The 22,902-nt window shown below is 32.6% G+C and overlaps 1 protein-coding gene across 7 annotated transcripts; it reads left to right on the forward strand.

The window, feature by feature from the left end:
- The first annotated feature begins 10,730 nt into the window (after window positions 1-10,730).
- On the forward strand, window positions 10,731-14,793 carry LOC139898797 (lon protease homolog 1, mitochondrial-like). 7 transcript variants are annotated; one of them, XM_071881578.1, is made up of 10 exons: window positions 10,731-10,833; window positions 11,138-11,331; window positions 11,410-11,469; window positions 11,995-12,128; window positions 12,789-12,942; window positions 13,400-13,553; window positions 13,734-13,935; window positions 14,118-14,291; window positions 14,398-14,484; window positions 14,637-14,793. In XM_071881578.1, exons 7-10 carry the CDS (start codon window positions 13,861-13,863, stop codon window positions 14,655-14,657), a joined length of 357 nt encoding a protein of 118 aa, XP_071737679.1. In that variant the 5' UTR covers window positions 10,731-10,833; window positions 11,138-11,331; window positions 11,410-11,469; window positions 11,995-12,128; window positions 12,789-12,942; window positions 13,400-13,553; window positions 13,734-13,860; the 3' UTR covers window positions 14,658-14,793. The 7 variants fall into 7 exon arrangements, 6 of the variants coding, with proteins under 6 accessions (XP_071737679.1, XP_071737680.1, XP_071737681.1 ...); XM_071881579.1 differs by having other exon boundaries at window positions 14,398-14,442; XM_071881580.1 differs by adding an exon at window positions 12,657-12,704 and having other exon boundaries at window positions 12,772-12,942; window positions 14,118-14,793.
- Window positions 14,794-22,902: the final 8,109 nt, after the last annotated feature.

A 22,902-nucleotide genomic window follows, 5' to 3' on the forward strand; every position in this document is an offset into this window, starting at 1 on the left:
TGATATCCCCCATCTTCCGAACGAAAGCCTTTTATAAACCAAGGCATTCTTGGAACGTTCTTCGAATGTCTTACAAACTGATCTCGCCTTAAATAGTTGTGCCGAAGAATTCTGACCGACTCTAGACAAGATTTCATCAATCATGTCTCCGGGTAGGTCTCTTAAAATATTGGGTTGTCTATCCATTTTGTGTTTTTATACTGTAAAATAGACAAGAGTTAGATTCATAAAAAAAATACTTATTAATACAAGCAATTTTTACATATATCATAAAGCATAAGCACACTATATTACATATATTACACCACACGAATACAACTATCTTATTCCGACTCGCTTGTTTCTTCTTCTTCGGTTTTGGTTCATTTTGCCAAGTTTCTAGGGATATATGATGTTCCCCTAATACGAGCCGTCGTGATCCACATTGGTTTAGAAAAACCTGGTGGTTTAGAGGTTCCCGGGTCATTGTTACAACTTAAGGACTTCGGGGGTTGACGATACATATAAAGTTCATCGGGGTTGGAATTAGATTTCTCTATTTTTATGCCCTTTCCCTTATTATTTTCTTTTGCCTTTTTAAATTCAGTTGGGGTAATTTCTATAACATCATCGGAATTCTCGTCGGAATCCGATTCATCGGAGAATTGGTAATCCTCCCAATATTTTGCTTCCTTGGCGAAAACACCATTGACCATAATTAACCTTGGTCGGTTGGTTGAGGATTTTCTTTTACTTAACCGTTTTATTATTTCCCCCACCGGTTCTATTTCTTCATCCGGTTCCGATTCTTCTTCCGGTTCCGATTCTTCTTCCGGTTCCGACTCTTCTTCCGGTTCCTCTTCGGGAACTTGTGAATCAGTCCACGAATCATTCCAATTTACATTTGACTCTTCATTATTATTAGGTGAGTCAATGGGACTTGTTCTAGAGGTAGACATCTATCACATAATATCAAACACGTTAAGAGATTAATATATCACATAATATTCACATGTTAAAAATATATAGTTTCCAACAAAATTTGTTAAGCAATCATTTTTAAATAAAACACGGTCGAAGTCCAGACTCACTAATGCATCCTAACAAACTCGATAAGACACACTAATGTAAATTTTCTGGTTCTCTAAGACCAACGCTCGGATACCAACTGAAATACAGTTGGGGACAACCACCGTCCCACCCAGTGCCTTCCCAGCTAACCGCCTGGTGACCACTGAGTGTACCTCAGATACTGATTTTAGGGCCTGCCTCTCGGCTACTGCCAACCCTCGTAAGGGATCGTAAGGAGTAAGAGCCAATGCTTCGTCACAGGTAACACTGTGAGAACCTCCTTTACGACTAACCCACCACACATGGACGGCGTTATACCAGCTCTGATACCAACTGAAATGTCCCGTTCTTATTGATTAAAAACGTTCCATATTAATTGATTTCGTTGCGAGGTTTTGACCTCTATATGAGACGTTTTTCAAAGACTGCATTCATTTTTAAAACAAACCATAACCTTTATTTCATAAATAAAGGTTTAAAAAGCTTTACGTAGATTATCAAATAATGATAATCTAAAATATCCTGTTTACACACGACCATTACATAATGGTTTACAATACAAATATGTTACATCGAAATCAGTTTGTTGAATGCAGTTTTTACACAATATCATACAAACATGGACTCCAAATCTTGTCCTTATTTTAGTATGCAACAGCGGAAGCTCTTAATATTCACCTGAGAATAAACATGCTTTAAACGTCAACAAAAATGTTGGTGAGTTATAGGTTTAACCTATATATATCAAATCGTAACAATAGACCACAAGATTTCATATTTCAATACACATCCCATACATAGAGATAAAAATCATTCATATGGTGAACACCTGGTAACCGACATTAACAAGATGCATATATAAGAATATCCCCATCATTCCGGGACACCCTTCGGATATGATATAAATTTCGAAGTACTAAAGCATCCGGTACTTTAGATGGGGCTTGTTGGGCCCGATAGATCTATCTTTAGGATTCGCGTCAATTAGGGTGTCTGTTCCCTAATTCTTAGATTACCAGACTTAATAAAAAGGGGCATATTCGATTTCGATAATTCAACCATAGAATGTAGTTTCACGTACTTGTGTCTATTTTGTAAATCATTTATAAAACCTGCATGTATTCTCATCCCAAAAATATTAGATTTTAAAAGTGGGACTATAACTCACTTTCACAGATTTTTACTTCGTCGGGAAGTAAGACTTGGCCACTGGTTGATTTACGAACCTATAACAATGTATACATATATATCAAAGTATGTTCAAAATATATTTACAACACTTTTAATATATTTTGATGTTTTAAGTTTATTAAGTCAGCTGTCCTCGTTAGTAACCTACAACTAGTTGTCCACAGTTAGATGTACAGAAATAAATCGATAAATATTATCTTGAATCAATCCACGACCCAGTGTATACGTATCTCAGTATTGATCACAACTCAAACTATATATATTTTGGAATCAACCTCAACCCTGTATAGCTAACTCCAACATTCACATATAGAGTGTCTATGGTTGTTCCGAAATATATATAGATGTGTCGACATGATAGGTCGAAACATTGTATACGTGTCTATGGTATCTCAAGATTACATAATATACAATACAAGTTGATTAAGTTATGGTTGGAATAGATTTGTTACCAATTTTCACGTAGCTAAAATGAGAAAAATTATCCAATCTTGTTTTACCCATAACTTCTTCATTTTAAATCCGTTTTGAGTGAATCAAATTGCTATGGTTTCATATTGAACTCTATTTTATGAATCTAAACAGAAAAAGTATAGGTTTATAGTCGGAAAAATAAGTTACAAGTCATTTTTGTAAAGGTAGTCATTTCAGTCGAAAGAACGACGTCTAGATGACCATTTTAGAAAACATACTTCCACTTTGAGTTTAACCATAATTTTTGGATATAGTTTCATGTTCATAATAAAAATCATTTTCTCAGAATAACAACTTTTAAATCAAAGTTTATCATAGTTTTTAATTAACTAACCCAAAACAGCCCGCGGTGTTACTACGACGGCGTAAATCCGGTTTTACGGTGTTTTTCGTGTTTCCAGGTTTTAAATCATTAAGTTAGCATATCATATAGATATAGAACATGTGTTTAGTTGATTTTAAAAGTCAAGTTAGAAGGATTAACTTTTGTTTGCGAACAAGTTTAGAATTAACTAAACTATGTTCTAGTGATTACAAGTTTAAACCTTCGAATAAGATAGCTTTATATGTATGAATTGAATGATGTTATGAACATCATTACTACCTTAAGTTCCTTGGATAAACCTACTGGAAAAGAGAAAAATGGATCTAGCTTCAATGGATCCTTGGATGGCTCGAAGTTCTTGAAGCAGAATCATGACACGAAAACAAGTTCAAGTAAGATCATCACTTGAAATAAGATTGTTATAGTTATAGAAATTGAACCAAAGTTTGAATATGAATATTACCTTGTATTAGAATGATAACCTACTGTAAGAAACAAAGATTTCTTGAGGTTGGATGATCACCTTACAAGATTGGAAGTGAGCTAGCAAACTTGAAAGTATTCTTGATTTTATGAAACTAGAACTTTTGGAATTTATGAAGAACACTTAGAACTTGAAGATAGAACTTGAGAGAGATCAATTAGATGAAGAAAATTGAAGAATGAAAGTGTTTGTAGGTGTTTTTGGTCGTTGGTGTATGGATTAGATATAAAGGATATGTAATTTTGTTTTTATGTAAATAAGTCATGAATGATTACTCATATTTTTGTAATTTTATGAGATATTTCATGCTAGTTGCCAAATGATGGTTCCCACATGTGTTAGGTGACTCACATGGGCTGCTCAAAGCTGATCATTGGAGTGTATATACCAATAGTACATACATCTAAAAGCTGTGTATTGTACGAGTACGAATACGGGTGCATACGAGTAGAATTGTTGATGAAACTGAACGAGGATGTAATTGTAAGCATTTTTGTTAAGTAGAAGTATTTTGATAAGTGTATTGAAGTCTTTCAAAAGTGTATAAATACATATTAAAACACTACATGTATATACATTTTAACTGAGTCGTTAAGTCATCGTTAGTCGTTACATGTAAGTGTTGTTTTGAAACCTTTAGGTTAACGATCTTGTTAAATGTTGTTAACCCAATGTTTATAATATCAAATGAGATTTTAAATTATTATATTATCATGATATTATCATGTATGAATATCTCTTAATATGATATATATACATTAAATGTCTTTACAACGATAATCGTTACATATATGTCTCGTTTAAAAATCATTAAGTTAGTAGTCTTGTTTTTACATATGTAGTTCATTGTTAATATACTTAATGATATGTTTACTTATCATAGTATCATGTTAACTATATATATATCCATATATATGTCATCATATAGTTTTTACAAGTTTTAACGTTCGTGAATCACCGGTCAACTTAGGTGGTCAATTGTCTATATGAAACATATTTCAATTAATCAAGTCTTAACAAGTTTGATTGCTTAACATGTTGGAAACATTTAATCATGTAAATATCAATCTCAATTAATATATATAAACATGGAAAAGTTCGGGTCACTACAGGCAGTACTCATGTCTAGACGAGTTCCTAATGCTTGCTGTAATGTCTACCAGAATCTTGAAATAAATCTGCCATCCCTATCAGAGATAATAGAGATTGGTATTCCATGTCTGGAGACGACTTCCTTCAAATACAGTCATGCTAACTTCTCCATCTTATCATCTTCTCTTATTGGCAAGAAGTGTGCTGATTTGGTGAGACGATCAACTATTACCCAAATAGTATCAAAACTACTTGCAGTCTTTGGCAATTTAGTGATGAAATCCATGGTAATATTTTTCCATTTCCATTCCGGGATTTCGGGTTGTTGAAGTAGACCTGATGGTTTCTGATGCTCAGCTTTGACCTTAGAACACATCAAACATTCTCCTACGTATTTAGCAACATCGGCTTTCATACCCGGCCACCAAAAATGTTTCTTGAGATCCTTGTACATCTTACCCGTTCCAGGATGTATTGAGTATCTGGTTTTATGAGCTTCTCTAAGTACCATTTCTCTCATATCTCCAAATTTTGGTACCCAAATTCTTTCAGCCCTATACCGGGTTCCGTCTTCCCGAATATTAAGATGTTTCTCCGATCCTTTGGGTATTTCATCCTTTAAATTTCCCTCTTTTAAAACTCCTTGTTGCGCCTCCTTTATTTGAGTAGTAAGGTTAGTGTGAATCATTATATTCATAGATGTGTAGACATGATAGGTCGAAACATTGTATACGTGTCTATGGTATCTCAAGATTACATAATATACAATACAAGTTGATTAAGTTATGGTTGGAATAGATTTGTTACCAATTTTCACGTAGCTAAAATGAGAAAAATTATCCAATCTTGTTTTACCCATAACTTCTTCATTTTAAATCCGTTTTGAGTGAATCAAATTGCTATGGTTTCATATTGAACTCTATTTTATGAATCTAAACAGAAAAAGTATAGGTTTATAGTTGAAAAAGTAAGTTACAAGTCATTTTTGTAAAGGTAGTCATTTCAGTCGAAAGAACGACGTCTAGATGACCATTTTAGAAAACATACTTCCACTTTGAGTTTAACCATAATTTTTGGATATAGTTTCATGTTCATAATAAAAATCATTTTCCCAGAATAAAAACTTTTAAATCAAAGTTTATCATAGTTTTTAATTAACTAACCCAAAACAGCCCGCGGTGTTACTACGACGGCGTAAATCCGGTTTTACTGTGTTTTTCGTGTTTCCAGGTTTTAAATCATTAAGTTAGCATATCATATAGATATAGAACATGTGTTTAGTTGATTTTAAAAGTCAAGTTAGAAGGATTAACTTTTATTTGCGAACAAGTTTAGAATTAACTAAACTATGTTCTAGTGATTACAAGTTTAAACCTTCGAATAAGATAGCTTTATATGTATGAATCAAATGATGTTATGAACATTATTACTACCTCAAGTTCCTTGGATAAACCTACTGGAAATGAGAAAAATAGATCTAGCTTCAAAGGATCCTTGGATGGCTTGAAAGTTCTTGAAGCAGAATCATGACACGAAAACAATTTCAAGTAAGATTTCCACTCGAAATAAGATTGTTATAGTTATAGAAATTGAATTAAAGTTTGAATATGATTATTACCTTGTATTAGAAAGATAACCTACTGTAAGTAACAAAGGTTTCTTGATCTTGGATGATTACTTGGAATGAATTTAGAAAATTTGGAAGTAACTTGCAATCTTGGAAGTATTCTTGATTTTATGAAACTAGAACTTTTGGAATTTATGAAGAACACTTAGAACTTGAAGATAGAACTTGAGAGAGATCAATTAGATGAAGAAAATTGAAGAATGAAAGTGTTTGTAGGTGTTTTTGGTCGTTGGTGTATGGATTAGATATAAAGGATATGTAATTTTGTTTTCATGTAAATAAGTCATGAATGATTACTCATATTTTTGTAATTTTATGAGATATTTCATGCTAGTTGCCAAATGATGGTTCCCACATGTGTTAGGTGACTCACATGGGCTGCTAAGAGATGATCATTGGAGTATATATACCAATAGTACATACATCTAAAAGCTGTGTATTGTACGAGTACGAATACGGGTGCATACGAGTAGAATTGTTGATGAAACTGAACGAGGATGTAATTGTAAGCATTTTTGTTAAGTAGAAGTATTTTGATAAGTGTCTTGAAGTCTTTCAAAAGTGTATGAATACATATTAAAACACTACATGTATATACATTTTAACTGAGTCGTTAAGTCATCGTTAGTCGTTACATGTAAATGTTGTTTTGAAACCTTTAGGTTAACGATCTTGTTGAATGTTGTTAACCCATTGTTTATTATAACAAATGAGATGTTAAATTGTTATATTATCATGATATTATGATATATAATATATCTTAGTATGATATATATATACAGTTAAATGTCGTTACAACGATAATCGTTACATATATGTCTCGTTTCGAAATCATTAAGTTAGTAGTCTTATTTTTACATATGTATTTCATTGTTAATACACTTAATAATATATTTACTTATCATTTAACATAATTAACCAAGTGTATCAATATCTTAATATGATTCATATGTACCTAGTAAGACGTTGTTATAACGATAATCGTTATATATATCGTTTTCGAGTTTCTTAAATTAATAGTGTCATTTTTATGTATATAACTCATTGTTAAAATACCTAATGAGATACATACTTATAATAAAATCATGTTAACTATATATATAACAATATATATGTCATCGTATAGTTTTTACAAGTTTTAACGTTCGTGAATCACCGGTCAACTTGGGTAGTCAATTGTCTATATGAAATCTATTTCAATTAATCAAGTCTTAACAAGTTTGATTGCTTAACATGTTGAAAACACTTAATCATGTAAATAACAATTTCATTTAATATATATATAAACATGGAAAAGTTCGGGTCACTACATCTCACCTCCACATACCTCGCGAGCGCCTGATTGATTATTGTTATTGTTGTGACTATTGTTTAAAATTTGACCATTTTTTACCCGTTGTTATGTCCACTACGACAGTACACAAGTAAATCCGTTACGACGTCCGTCTCGGCCGTACATGAAATGTTGTAATGAAGTAATCATTATATAATTTTCAACATGAATTTAAATAAGTGCAATAAACCATATTTTATCTACAAGTTAAAAAATGACTATTGCTAATGTAAAATAACAAGAAAGATGGTCACGCGCTTCGCTACTACGATAAAAGTTGTTGTAAAAAAACGCATGGTTTGAAATATCTCATAATTATACTTTATTTATTAGAAATTTCGGTTTACCCGTACTTAAAAAAATTTCTATATGCAATAGTTAAGAGCATAAAAGAACGTTACGTTATTATTTTTATCAATTTATGAAAACAAATTATCAATTCGGGAAGTTCTCGGCGGGACAATTTTTAGGAGTTCTCGGAGAACTCGGGGAGAACTCGGGAAAACTCGATGGTTGACTTTCGTTGACTTTTAATATAAATTTATGTTTTGAATATATATATGTATAAATATTAGACTTTTGAGATAATTTCCGAGATTTGATTGATTTTTCCGAGAAGTTGAACGATTTGACCGAGAAGTTGACTGATTTTTTCGAGAAATCGGTCTTTGACCGATAAATTACGCGTTGACCGATTTTTTTGCCGATTCACAGACGAGTTCTTGCCAGGATTGAGTTTCCGAATTCTCGACGATTTTTTCCGATTTTTGCAACCATGCATGACAATTACCTTACAGTCTAGTCTTTCAAACCAACATTTATGGGAAGTGATATATTCAATACACTTTTTACTTCTTCCACCATAGTTTCAAGTTACTTACTAAAATGCTCTTATGAAACTAATATATTTAATATTAACAAAATTTACAGTACCCATACATTTCACTCCATTTATCATTACCCCTTTTTGTCCATCCCTTCTTCATCTTCTTTCTCACCTTTTTCTTTATTTTTTTTCTTGCTAATTTATCTTCTCTCCTTTTGTCCTGCTAATTCTTCATCTTCCTCTTTCCCTTTAACTAAATTATATCAAAATTAAAAACACTAATTTAATTAATCCACTAACATTAGCATCAAAAATTTAAAACATGCACTCTACGTTCACTCCCATAACAAATCAACTGCACTTAAAATAATAAAAACGGAAAACTCAAGAATACGATCTGAACAAAAGCATAAACAGATCTGGATTAATGGTAACTTCAGTAACCCCTAACAGATCTGGATTTATGGTTCGAAACCTTTTTCGTGGGGCTAAAAATGAGACTGATGCAAAATGGTTGAGATAAAGGCAAATTTGGAGCCAAAGTTATGTTGTTCATGTTTGGAAAAAGCAGAGTCGAAAGCTTCATAATTCATATAGAATAAGGGAGCATTGGGCGCAAAATTTTTTGGACTCGTTGGGCTCAAAATTAATACTGTACAATTTATTGTGTTATATAGAAGAGGTGACTCAAATTGTGCACTTGGTTAATTCCATATTAAATTAAATTGATTATTGTTAGTATCATTATCACTTGATATCATTTGAAGTTTGCCTTTTTTTTAGTTTTGGAGCAGGTCCTGAATAAGTTATAAGTTTGTTGTACAGCTTTACTCTCTTTGGGTGGTTACAAATACAGTACTTATTATAAAAATACGGAGTACGGAGTATAATTTATTGCTTTAAAAGTAAGAAATAATGCAAGGGTTATTTTGGGAAACAACAAAAAAATATGGTGAAAGTAGTGAAATAAACGGTGTAAATATCATTTCCCAACATTTATATTTTTTTACCAACATTTATATTTAGTTCGACCAAAAAGCCCGTGATTTCATAAAATTTTGTACGTAGTACTCCGTATATTTTTCTCTCTTTTCAGTTTGCTTTGTGCCTTTGTTTGACTCTACTTTTTTTATTCAGTGATTTTATACTTACTTTTCAGTCAACAAACCAAAGGGCATCTCAATTTTCTCATAAAGTAGTACTTGATTACTCTTTCAAATTACCCCTTCTTTCACTTAAAATAAAACTCCCCGTCTCTCTTTTTCTTCAAAACTGCTAGTATCATTTTTTTTCTCTTCAAAAGTCCTTTAATTTCTTCTTCCTTTTTTAAACTCAAAATAACTCCAGTCGAAAAACATCACCGGAAAAAAGGCAAACAGTTGCCGATTCACTATAAAATAACTTTGTTATACTTATTTGATTTATACTTATATGAAGTTATAGGCGTGATTGCGTGAACCTTTGTAAGAAAGGTTCTCAAGTCACAGTAAGCCAGCTACCACCAACGACCGCTGCCGGACTGCCACCCCAAAATATGACGTTTGGCGAGTTCAAAAAAAAAAAAAAAAAAACAAACAAACAGAAAAATGAAGAAATCGCAAAACGACAAATTTTGCAAACCTTCAGATCTGTTTTTCAATGTTGCTGAATTGTTTGTTTGTAGTAATTTTTGCCGGAAAAGTAGAGAAAACCCTACGGATCTGCGGCGGTGAAAATGGTGGTGGCAAAAGGGCGGTTCGGCGGTGGATTAAGTGAAGTAGGAAAGAAATGGTCGAAGGGTGGTTTTGCGGTGCTTGTGTGGTGGTTGTGCTGTGGTTGCGGCGGTCGGAAGGATGTGTGGTGGTGGTGGCTAGCGGAAATAGGGAGAGAAGGGTGGTTTTTTAGGTTTAAGGCTTTTGTGGGGAGAGGAATGAGATGGTAAGACCACGGTTCCATTACATGTCATTACCCGTAATGAACCATAGGCACGAATTAATTATCCGCGTTAGTTACCTGCATTCATGTGAGTATTTAATGGAAGTGTTTAGGTTAGTTATAGGAATTGTGGGTGCAGTGGCTTTTTATTGTTGGACCTTTATTGCTTGTTGTATATTAATAGGAGTATTGTTTTAGTCATGCTAGAGACTGTTTAATTATGAGTTAGTTATAGGATATTGGTGTTGATGTGGCGCTGATGTGGAAGATTAAGAGGATGAATAGTTTAGTTACCATAGAGAAGTTGCCTAAGGGAATGGTTAATGTGTGATTTATGTTTTATTTTTTTCTATTAAAGTAATCAGGTCATTTAATTAGATTGTAATTGTAATTATGCTTATAGGTAAGGTATAGGTATAACCTAGGTACAGTGGTCCAAACATGTGAGATGGTACTTCTTCCAGCTCATGTCGTTTTGGGTTTTCACGGTTTCACCCACTGAATTGTGAGTGAAAAGGTGGGCTCCATTTTGCTTGTAACAAAATTTGACCGTTTTAACTACAAGGGGTGTTTTTATCGTTTACTCAGACTTCACAGATGTGGATTCCCACTGCACCTAATCCATAGCCTCGAGCTTCTTTTCTTTATTAGAGTTTTTTTTTTTTTTTTTTTTCCTTCTCTAAGATCCAAAATCACCAAACATCTGGAATCATCAAATTACAAATTACTAAAGAACTGCTACTTTCTACATTTAAATTACGGAGTACAAATTACGCCTAGTTTTTGAAATAACCATGGCTGCATCAACTCTGCTTTTCCAGGTGGCTTCGCATCTATTATCTGAAAAGGAGAAGAACGAAATGGCTCAGCTTGTGAAGACTATGGTGTCCTATGGCATAACATACAAGAACAAAAAAAATTGACCCTTTACCTGGTAAACTGCAAAATTAACTCACAAATGGACGTTCCAGTACTCACATTTGATCCCCCGATTGCGGACTTCATAAAATTTGAGGTTGGGATTGTTCAAATTTGCATCCTAATATTTCATTTATGATTTTTATGATGTCTAATATACAATTTCTTTCTGCAGGGCTACATTTGTAATTATTTTACTCCTGCCATAGCTGTGAAGCAGGTTCTATGTCACAAGGTAAGCATAATGTTCCTTCAGGTCTTCTTAGGTATTATTATTATTGTGTAATAAGATATAACATATTATATTATTATTATTATAAAAATAATACTCCCTCCGTCCCAAAATAATTGTCCTGTTTTGACTTTTTGAGTCTTTTATCATCAACTTTGACCTTAGATATCTTTCTTTTTCTTTTTGTTACATAATATTGAATGAAATTTATACCAAATGAAAATACATTCGAAAATAAATCTAGTCATATAAATTCCATCAAATATTCTATAGCAAAAACCAACAAATATTTAAAGTCAAAACTTAATATATTGACTTTGAAAAGTCCAACAGGACAATTATTATTTTGGGACGGAGGGAGTAATAGTTTATTATATGTTGCGTTGTATACACACTTAGTTATTTCAAAAGCATGTTGTGCATTTTGAGTACTAAGCGTATTCTCATCCATACATACATTGATACTAACAGAGTAATGATTCAAGTCAGCACAAGATTTATGATCACGTAACAACATTCTCATTGTAGGTCGAAAAGCAAAGGATACTACAAAGTAGCATTAATAGAACAAAGTCCGTGTGGGAGTTTGCTTTCGGGTCAGATTTATTTACAGAAGTGTTATATCCGTTATACTTATTACCCAAATGGAGTTCCTGGATCAGGTAATTATTTTTGTTCCATCTATGATTAGAACTCACTCTGTATTTGTTTTATTCGATATCATTCTCGAAATAGGTTATATGTTTAGCTAAAAAAGTTTATGTATCAGGTAGTTAATCTCGCCATAGTTCTTACCGGAGACTCTGTTCTCGACCAAATTTAGAAGGGTTCAATTGTGTAAATAAATATATTGCATAAGTTGGGTATGGTAAAAATAATAAACTTAACTTTTCACATTTTTGGCTTGTAGTAAGGAACAAATGAGAGGGTGTTTATCTGTATTTACAAAAGTTTAGAGTTTATTTTTGTGATTTCCACTATAAGTTACTGTTAACTGAAGCATGAGATAGCATTTATATTGTTGATTAAATTATATAACTGAAACAACATTGCTATTGATAGATTTAACATTCTTTCCGGTGACAACTTAATTCATTTTGTTGTTATTATTAAAGTTACTTAAAAACTACTAGATAATATGTAAAATGTTTTCTCACACTAATTAATTTTAATTAATTCGTATTTGATAGGAGTTTTTCTAAGGGCAAATCACAGTATAACATTATAACATAACAGTGGTAATGCTATCTTACTACCAAACCACACCCTATAGAACGTGCACAACCAACATTATATCATTTACAGCTTGCTATCATTTACAGCTGACAGCAGCACATAAACTGTCAAAAAGAAAAAAAGAGTAACAACCAACGCAACCAGTTTACCAACTGCCTTAACATACTAAGCTAGGACAAATGAAGCAGCCCTGCACACTACCAAACTTTTGTGCATCTTACTCTGTATAACTGCAGTCAGGTACTTATATCCTGAATTTTGTATGTCATATATGTATCTTATGTAAGTTGGTATTAGAATGTAAATATATGTATCCTTTGTACCTTGTTACTTGATCCTAGAATGTAAATACTATGAGTATTCTACCTCACCATTGAGCCAAACATAGGAACAACCAAGCGAACAGAAATAAACGAATAAAAAGCAGCAACGCACGCCACCGGACCTATTTCTAGTTAGTATATAAGATTAAAGTTACATAATAGTATTCATTTATTTTCAAGGTCAATTAAAGTCAACTGCAAAGTTAAAGGGGCATTTGTGAAATTGTACATAGTTCAGGGATCTGTATTGTAAATATGGTGTAATTAGTTGTTAATAGTTTATTAGGCCGTTAACTTAGTTAATTAGTAGTAGTAGTACTGAGTATATAACTTTAGGTCTTCTGTGTGTTTACAACAAGCCAATTTTACATCAGGTTCACACAATGGGAGAATGCTTCGTAAGGCTCTAGTTATACAAAACCTAGTTTGTTACAAAGACGTTTTTTATGGTCGGATTCTAGTGATGGTTCCGGGTCGGAGTGTGTTTCCGTTGTTGAATAAACTGAATCGAAATCTGCAGCGACAATGGTTCGTACAGATTTTCTTAAGCTTTTACTATTTTTCACTTTACTCGGTGTTGATTTGATACAATTTTAGGAGACTTTGGTATACTTTTAAAGTTAAAGTTTCAACCCGTTTGACCTATTTTATAATATGCCAGGATTTGCGATTAAGCACTAGTTAACACTCTTAATTTTGTTGTATCAGGGACATCGTAGAACATACATCGGTGCACTTCTTGGGAAGTTGATCCATTGTTTAAAATTGTAGGTACCTTTAATCCACTTGTTAGTTGGGGTCGGGAAAAAATCAAGGTGATCCTGCCATTGCTCTTATGGAGCTCCTCGATCCAGAGAAAAACGGTTCTTTCATGGATCATTATCTGAGTATTCTGATCAATCTTTATAAGGTTAGAAGAGAATGTTCCATTTTTCCTTGATCTTAAGGGTGAACATATTAAAAACATCCTGAATAAATATAGTTATATGAATTTGGGGTTCAATAAGGTTGTAATATAAAAAAAAAGTGCAATATGATTTGGTTTCTTGTGTTGTTTTTTTAGCAAGTACTCAAATCTTTTTGAACTTTTAGATGCAGGTGCTCTTAATTTGCACAACAAATGTACTGGGAACAATACCAAATCCACTTAGAGCCCGAATCGAGATCATACACATCTATGGATATAATCTTGACGAGAATGTATGTATTGCCAGAGATTATTTGGAGAAAAGGGCACGAGTTGTGTCTGGTATAAAAGTTGATCAGGTTTATCTTGTCTTTAACATAAGAAATAAGAAATATTACATTCAATATTATTCTCTCTTCATTATATACTTGTATAAGTTTTATGGAAAGCTAGTCTTTTTGACAGAGGGAGCCATTCGTTCTTTGGCCGAAAACTATTGCAGAAAAGCAGGTACGGAATCTCCAACACCACTTAGATCGGATATACAGAAAGGTTGGTTTTACCAACATCATACTTTTTCTAATTTCTGTTATCATAAAGACACCCTGAATCAGAACCTAAAGCGACCCGATAATAACTAAATGTGTCAGGATTCTTCATTACTCATTAGTGGTGTTTGTGATTGTTTTGAAATTTCCTTGTAGATCGCGTTACAACTAGTCTGACAAGGGCTTGAACAGAAGGAGCTGAAATTGTATGAACAAATGTTTGTGGTGATCAGCCTTCCGAGATACACCAGGTTAAACAACTATTAATGAAACTTCTGGTTTATACAAATTCTTTCTATTAGTCTAATTAATATTCCACTCTTGTTTTTTTCCCTTCTCGAATTAGTTGACATAAATTTAATTCTCTATCATCAAACATAGTCCATTCATTTTGTAGAAAGATTTTACTTTCAACTTACTAACAATAACATATCTTACTAACAATAACATACAACATTAAGACTAAAATAAAAACCAAAATTAGTTGCAAGATATTAGATTTATATTATATGGGGTATAACTTTTAGTTACAAAATAATAATTTAGGATGCCCTTTGGGAAAGAGACGGGTTCTTTGAAATTATTCGGAATCTAGTGGAAATTAAAATAACAAGATGATGTGACAGAATCAAACATGGAATTTACTGGGCTTTTACTAGACCTAGGAAATTGGATGATGGTCTCTTTAATTGTTATTTAATCATAGTTATAAGCAAAGTTGGTTACTTTTGTTGTTCAAGTGATAAAACATCTCTTTGAATATATATATGTTATGTCTTAATTCACTGTTTCGTGCACCTGAAAAAGTTGTTGTAGATGAAAAAAAAAAAATCTGTAGACTTTGTTGGACAACCAATTTTTCTTGCCCAGCGTATGTATGACCCTACACCAGTAGGAGTTGCTATGATTCTCGCTTGGAACAAATACGATGGGTCCACGCAGTATGTAGAGGCGCAACTCATTGAAAAAGGTTAAGGGCCCAGAGAACTTCTATTGACGGGCCAGTTAAGTAACATTGCGAGGGAAAGTGCGCATGTCGCTCGCACAGTCGCAAGTGGATTGTTGGATGCAAAGGACCATGATAATAATTACTTCTCCTGCTCGAAGATTCACCTGCATATGCATGATGGTTCATCGCCTAAGGATCGACCGAGCTAGGGTTGCACTATCGTGACTTCTCTCCTTTCACGCGCCATGAAGAAGCCTGTCAAGAAGGACTTGGCTATGACTGGAGAAATTTCCCTCACATGGCTTATCCTTTTGATTGGTGGTGTACGTGTTCTTGGCTAATCTTTTTAATTGGTTTTTTCAATTATTGTTTACTACTGTATTTATTTAAAATAAAATCACATATTATTTTTTTAAAATGCTTCTTGTTTTGCCAACTTGACCATCCTATCATACTATTGTGTATCACTTACTAAGTTTCAATCTTGTTGGTGTTCAAAATATAAGTAAAGGAGAAGACAATGACTGCAAGACGAAGTGACGTGAAAATATTAAATTTTTCCTCTTGCTAATAAAAGAGATTTTGATCAGCTTCCGCCAAATCTGAAGGAAGGGCTTAATATACACTCCGTACAAGTGTATGAAGTTTTCAAATTGGTTTTGGAATCTGTGCGAGTCATTTTGATACCGAATTCTAATTTTGAGAAATAACCTTCGTGGTAAAACCAACATGTTAAAAAATGTTGGAGGTTAAAAAATTTTAGCACCAACACCACCAAAACCTGTTGGTTCTACCACTAAAGTTGTTTCTCAAAATTAGAATTTGGTATCAAAATGATTCACGCAGATTCAAAAGCCAATTTGAAAACTTATTCATACACTTGTACGAAGAGCACATCAAGCTCTTCCTCCAGATTAGGCGGAAGCTGGTCAAAATCTCTTTTGTTAACAAGAGGAAAAATTAATGTTTTCATGCCCACTTCGTCTTGCAGCCATTGTCTTCTCCTTGACCTATATTTTGAACACCAACGAGATTGAAGCTTATTAAGTGATACACAATAGTATAATAAGATAGTCAAGTTGGCAAAACAGGAAGCATTTTATAAAAATAATATGTGATTTTATTTTAAATAAATACAGTAATAAACAGTAATTGAAAAAAATCGATTAAAAGGATGAGCCAAGAAAACACACACCACCAATCAAAAGGACGAGCCCCGTGAGGAAAATTTCTCCAGTTATTGTCAGGCCCTTCTTGACCGGCTTCTTCATGGCGAGGGAAAGGAGAGAAGACACGATTGCGCAACTCCCGCTCGGTCCATCCTTAGGCGATGAACCATCAGACATATGCAAAGGTGAATTTTCGAGCAGGAGAAGTAATTATTCCGATAGTCGTTTGCATCCAACAATCCATTCGCGACTGTGTGAGCGACATTCGCACTTTCCCTTACAATTTTACTTAGTTGACTCGTCAATAGAAGCTCTATGGGCCCTTCACCTTTTTCAATGAGTTGCGCCTCTACATACTGCGTGGACACACCCTATTTGTTCCAAGCGAGAACCATAACAACGCTTACTGATGTAGGGTCATATACGCTGGGCAAGAAAAAATTGGTTGGCCAACAAAGTCTACCAGATTTTTTTCATCTACAACAACTTTTGTAGGTGTCTGAAACAGTGAATTAAGACAAAACATATATATATATTCATAGAAATGTTTTATCACTTGAACAACGAAAGTAACTAACTTTACTTATAACTATGATTAAAGAGGCCATCATGCAACTTCCTAGGTGGAGTAAAAGTCCAGTAAATTCCATGTTTGATTCTGTCACACCAGTTTGCTGTTTTAATTTCCACTAGATTCCGAATAATTTCCAAGAACCAGCAGAAGTTCGTTAACTAACTTTACTTATAACTATGATTAAAGAGGCCATCATGCAACTTCCTAGGTGGAGTAAAAGTCCAGTAAATTCCATGTTTGATTCTGTCACACCAGTTTGCTGTTTTAATTTCCACTAGATTTCGAATAATTTCCAAGAACCAGTGGAAGTAACTAAAAGTTATACTTCATATATATAAAGCTAATATCTTGTAACTAGCTTCGGTTTCATTTTAGTCTTAATGTTATATGTTGTTGTTAGTAAGGTATGTTATTGTTAGTAAGTTGTAATTGAATCTTTCTGCCAAATGAATAGACTCTGTTTGATGATAGAGATATTATTTTTATGTCAACTAACTCGAGAAGGAAAAAAACGACAAGAGTGCAATATTAATTAAACTAACAGAAAGAATTTGTATAGACCACAAGCTCCATTAACAGCTGCTTTACCCGGTGTAACTCAGAAGGCTGATCACCACAAACATTTGTCTTTACAATTTCAGCTTCTTCTGTGTGAGGTCCTTGTCGGACTAGTTGTAACACAATCTACAAGGAAGTTTCAAAAGAACCACAAACACCACTAATGAGGAATCCTGACCCATTTAGTTATGGTTGCTTTAGGTTTTGATTTAGGGTGTTTGTGATGATAGAAATTAGAAAATCTGATCTAAGTGATGTTGGAGATTCCTGGTACCTGCTTCTCTGCAATGAACGAATGGCTCCCTCTTTTAAAAAAGACGTGCTTTCCATAAACTTATGAGTATATAATGAAGAAAAAATAATATTGAATGTAATATTTCTTATGTTAAAGACAAACCTGATCAGCTTTTATATTAGACGCAACTCGTGCACTTTTGTCAAAATAATCTCTGGCAATACATACTTTCTTGTCAAGATTATATCTAGAGATGTGTATGGTCTCCATTCGATCTCTAAGTGGATTTGGTATTGTTTCCAGTACATTTGTTGTGCAAATAAAGAGCACTTTATTTGTTGTGCAAATAAAGAGCACCTGCATCCAAAAGTTCAAAAAGATTTGAGTACTTAAGCTTAAAAAAAAAAACAACACAAGAAACTAAATAATACTGCACACTTTTTTTTTGTATTACAACCATAATGAACCCCAAATTCATATATCTCATTGAAACTTTTATTAAGGTTGTTTTTAACAACAGCAACAACAATACTCAATTTCACTAAAGTGAAGTATGGGGAGGTTAGATGTAGGCAGTCCTTTCCTCTACCCCTAAAGTAAAAGGGAAGTCATTCTTCTACCCAGGATACCTAAGGTTGTTTTTAACAAGTAGGTATTCTTTTTTCGCACCACACCATCTCTTTGTAAGATAAAATTTACAACAATCTGTATGATTTCAATAAATAGCTTTCATTCCTTTGAATAGACACTTCGATAACAATATTGAAGCGGATCTGAACACATTTGTAATTACTATAACTTCATATTGGTATGAACCGGTTTGCATGAATTAATTTCAGAACTTTCATTATCTCATATCATGCTAAATGATTTAATTATATATATATATATATATATATATATATATATATATATATATATATATATATATATATATATATATATATATATATATACGTATATACATACACGTATATACATACACGTACATATATATGTATGTATATGGGATCAAATGAAGACTTTTTTGGTGTGAGAACCTTGAGAACCATGAAATTCGAACAAAAAAGGAGATATTCGAACAAAAAAAAGTCACACGGACGAATGATATGACTAAAACAGACGATTTTATTTGTGCGGTGTCGTTAGGTCGCAAAACGTCAGAATCAGTTACCAAAATAGAATAGTGGTTTTATTATTTATATTTAGCTAGGTTTCCTAGCTATAGCTCACCTACTTGTCTTTCTTTCAACGAGTAAGTGGTAAATATAATTCAGGTTCGTATTTTTGTATGTTTGCTCAGTAACGTGGGACAAAAATGCCTATATAGTTAACCTTAGTGACAAGTGGTGATAGGTTAAGATTAACTAATGGTAATATAAACTATAAAGATAAAAATGGATAGGTATGAAGAATAGAATTCTGATTGGGAACTATCACAAGAGTTTAACTTCCTAGAATAAACACTAAACCTCAATGAACTGGGCTGTGAACCTAACCGTTTTGTCACTAAGAGTTTAGGCCTCGAAGATTCTGGCTAAGACGGATATCCCTACTCCCAACATTAACTTTAAAAGGTTTAAACGACCTTATGGATGGAATCCTAGGTACATGAATAAAGTGGTTTATCCCTAAAGGAAAGTCTCATCTTTTCTTAATCCTAGTTGGTCTAACTACAGTAATATTCCACCACTTAATACTAAGTTATGCCTTAACATTAACAGATGTGCAATCTTAGGTATCTTAAGGTACTGCTAATTGGATTAGAGGTCTCTCCTTTGCGATCACTTATTCAACCCCGGATCATCTTACAACATCTCAAGAACGTTGCTTCTGACGCGAATCATGCTTCTGAGCAAACCAGTGTTCACTGAACTCTATGTTGCCTACTCTAATTACATCCTAAATGGGCAGCTCTTATTTGACGAATAAATGGTTATTCGTACGTAGGTACTATATCCATATTGTGACGTTAAGCACACATAACTACTTACCTTGTACCATAGGATTGATCAAGTCCTAATACTAGGTTATAGCCACGTGAATAAGCGGAAAGTGTGATGACCCGGAAATTTTCGATCAAATTTAAACTTTAATCATATAAGTTCGACACGATAAGCAAAGTTTGTAATGTTAAAGTCTCAAAAACTTTGAATTGTGTTTATGTATACATTTGACTATTCCCGACGATTCACGAACGATTGTTGTAAATAAATATGAGAACAAATATATATATATATATATATATATATATATATATATATATATATATATATATATATATATATATATATATATATATATATATATATATATATATATATATATATATATATATATATATGACTTTTTGTACATAATTAATATACTATGTATATTGTGAATATGTTATATGAATATTACATAGTTAATAAAATGTAATATATATTATAGGTAATTACAAGTTGAAATTATAATTGCTATGTTAATATTAGTATCATTATTTTATTATAATATTTGTATCATTAATATTATTATATAAAGTATATAAATACGAAATTCGAAAAGTATAAATTGTTATATTGTTAATATTATTATTATCATTAATAAAAATAATAAATTTATAACTAATAATATTAATAGAACCAATAATAATATTAATATTGTTATTATTATAATCTGTATTAGAATCAGTATTAGAAATATTATTATTATCATTATTATTATTATTATAACCAGTATTATTATTAGTATCATTAGTTAAGATTATTATTATCATTTTTATTATCATTAACTAAATTTCATTGTTATATTATTATTTATCAAGTCCACTATTAATAATATTATTATTAGTAATATTATTAATTATTAGTAATATTATTAATATATTTAGTAATTATCAAAAACTTAATAATTATATATACATATAAACATATATGTACATAACTAGATATATAACAATCAGATTTCATAAAAACATATATATGTAAAATACGATTTATACATAAATAAATAAATAAATACAGCTTTATATATATATATAAACATATAAACAGATATAGATATATATATAAAATATATATATACGACTATCTATATTCAGGAGATTAATTTGGGTACGCATTCAGTTTCCTTTCAATATCATACAGTAATCAATTTGTCCTACTACTATTAATCTAGTACGAATCAGAATCAAATATTAGAAACAATCCAAAATATGTTACCCATCTTTATCTATCGTACAAGTTGATTCCAGTTAAAGAGACGCAAACAAAAATCAGATGAAGTCGATCGTCCTTGTTTCTCTTTTTTTCTTCTGACAGCTTTTATTCTGTCGGGCCAATCAAGCTCCCAAACAAAAGATAATTGAATTAAATTAGATGTAAGTATACCCATTAATCTTTACATAGTCTACTACTAATTAGCCGAAGATATAACTTTCACTAATTACAAAACCTACATAAAATCACCCATGTAAAACAACCAATCACCACCATGACACCATTCTCTCCTCTCTCACTCTTATTTTTCTATTAGTTTCGACCCACTCATCAAGAAACCACCACCATCGTAGTAAACTGCTACTTGTTGTTGTCCTAGATCAAATCATCAAACCACCATGAACCAAGAAACACCTATCTTCTTAAAACACCACCTTACAACCGATACCAACCTTTCTGTTTCTGGCTTAATTCGACACCAGCCAAGAGCCAAGCTCTTAACTTGATCAAAACACCTTAAAATCCATTTGTTGCTACTGTTCGGTTTTCTTTTCTCCCACGATCACCAACACCACTAATTTAGCTGCTGCAACTCTCTTATTAATTCGGATTTGCTGTTCGAACTCAAGACCCATAACAACCACCTTCACCTTCCACTTCTCTCTCGCATGCTCTCTTTCTAATATTTCCGTTAGATTGAAACCCATCTTGCTTCGTTACTATGTTACCTCTATCTTCCTGCTCCTTCGAAACTTTTATACTTTTGAAGTTAAAAAAAAAAAAAACAGATGGTCGAGCTAAGCTTTGTTTTATATTGAAACAAAAGTTATTTATATAACTCAAATGTTGCATCAAGGAGTGCTTTTCTTTTCTTTCCAGCTGGTATCACTTTATTCTCGTGATTGAAGTGGGCCGAAGGACAACTAATCCACTCATATGGGTTCTTTTTATCAAATAATTAAGTATTACACCTTTGATAAATGTCGGCCAACTAAGAGACCTTTTCCTCCACTTAAAACCGAAAAATCTTGTTCCCTAAACAGCTAAATTTATCATGCTAATGCTATATGTGTTTTTTCTCTTTTATCCGATCACTATTACCTATCTTGGATTCCAAACACCCCTTGCCAATCTTTAATTTAAACCGATACCTCTGTAGGGCATTAACACGAGAACTCATACCTACACACAACCCTAAACTAAACTTTTGGATTTGGGTACTCATTCTTGGGCCGAAAGTTTTATATTCATTGGATCGTGATCTGTTATTGGGCCACCTGGAACCCACTCGATTGTTGTTACTGCTATCTGACTTCGGTTTCCATTCTAAATTGGTTTTACAACGAAGACTGTGAAGAAGATAGCGAACAGATGGTGTAACGATTAGAATTGAGGTGATAGTGAATATTGATGTTCATAAGTAAGATGATAATGATAAATATGATTTTATGTTTGATAACGATGTTGGTGATAACAATAATAATACGATTATGATAATTGATTATTATAATGTGATGATGATAATGAGATCAGTAATGATGGTTAGATGATGATGAAAATGATTATAATGAAAATAAGGATGATGAAGATGCAAGTGGGTTTTGTAAGAGGAAGAGGATAGACTGATCTAACGATTTAATAGAATTAAGTTACGGATTTAAAACAGAAAAACATAAGCAGAGCAGATGGTTGGGTGCATGTTGGGGAACGAGTGGTCTCGGGTTCGAGCCTGGGTTG

The sequence above is a fragment of the Rutidosis leptorrhynchoides genome, chromosome 3, assembly GCF_046630445.1.
Source record: "Rutidosis leptorrhynchoides isolate AG116_Rl617_1_P2 chromosome 3, CSIRO_AGI_Rlap_v1, whole genome shotgun sequence".
In the NCBI taxonomy this organism is placed as follows: Eukaryota; Viridiplantae; Streptophyta; class Magnoliopsida; order Asterales; family Asteraceae; genus Rutidosis; species Rutidosis leptorrhynchoides.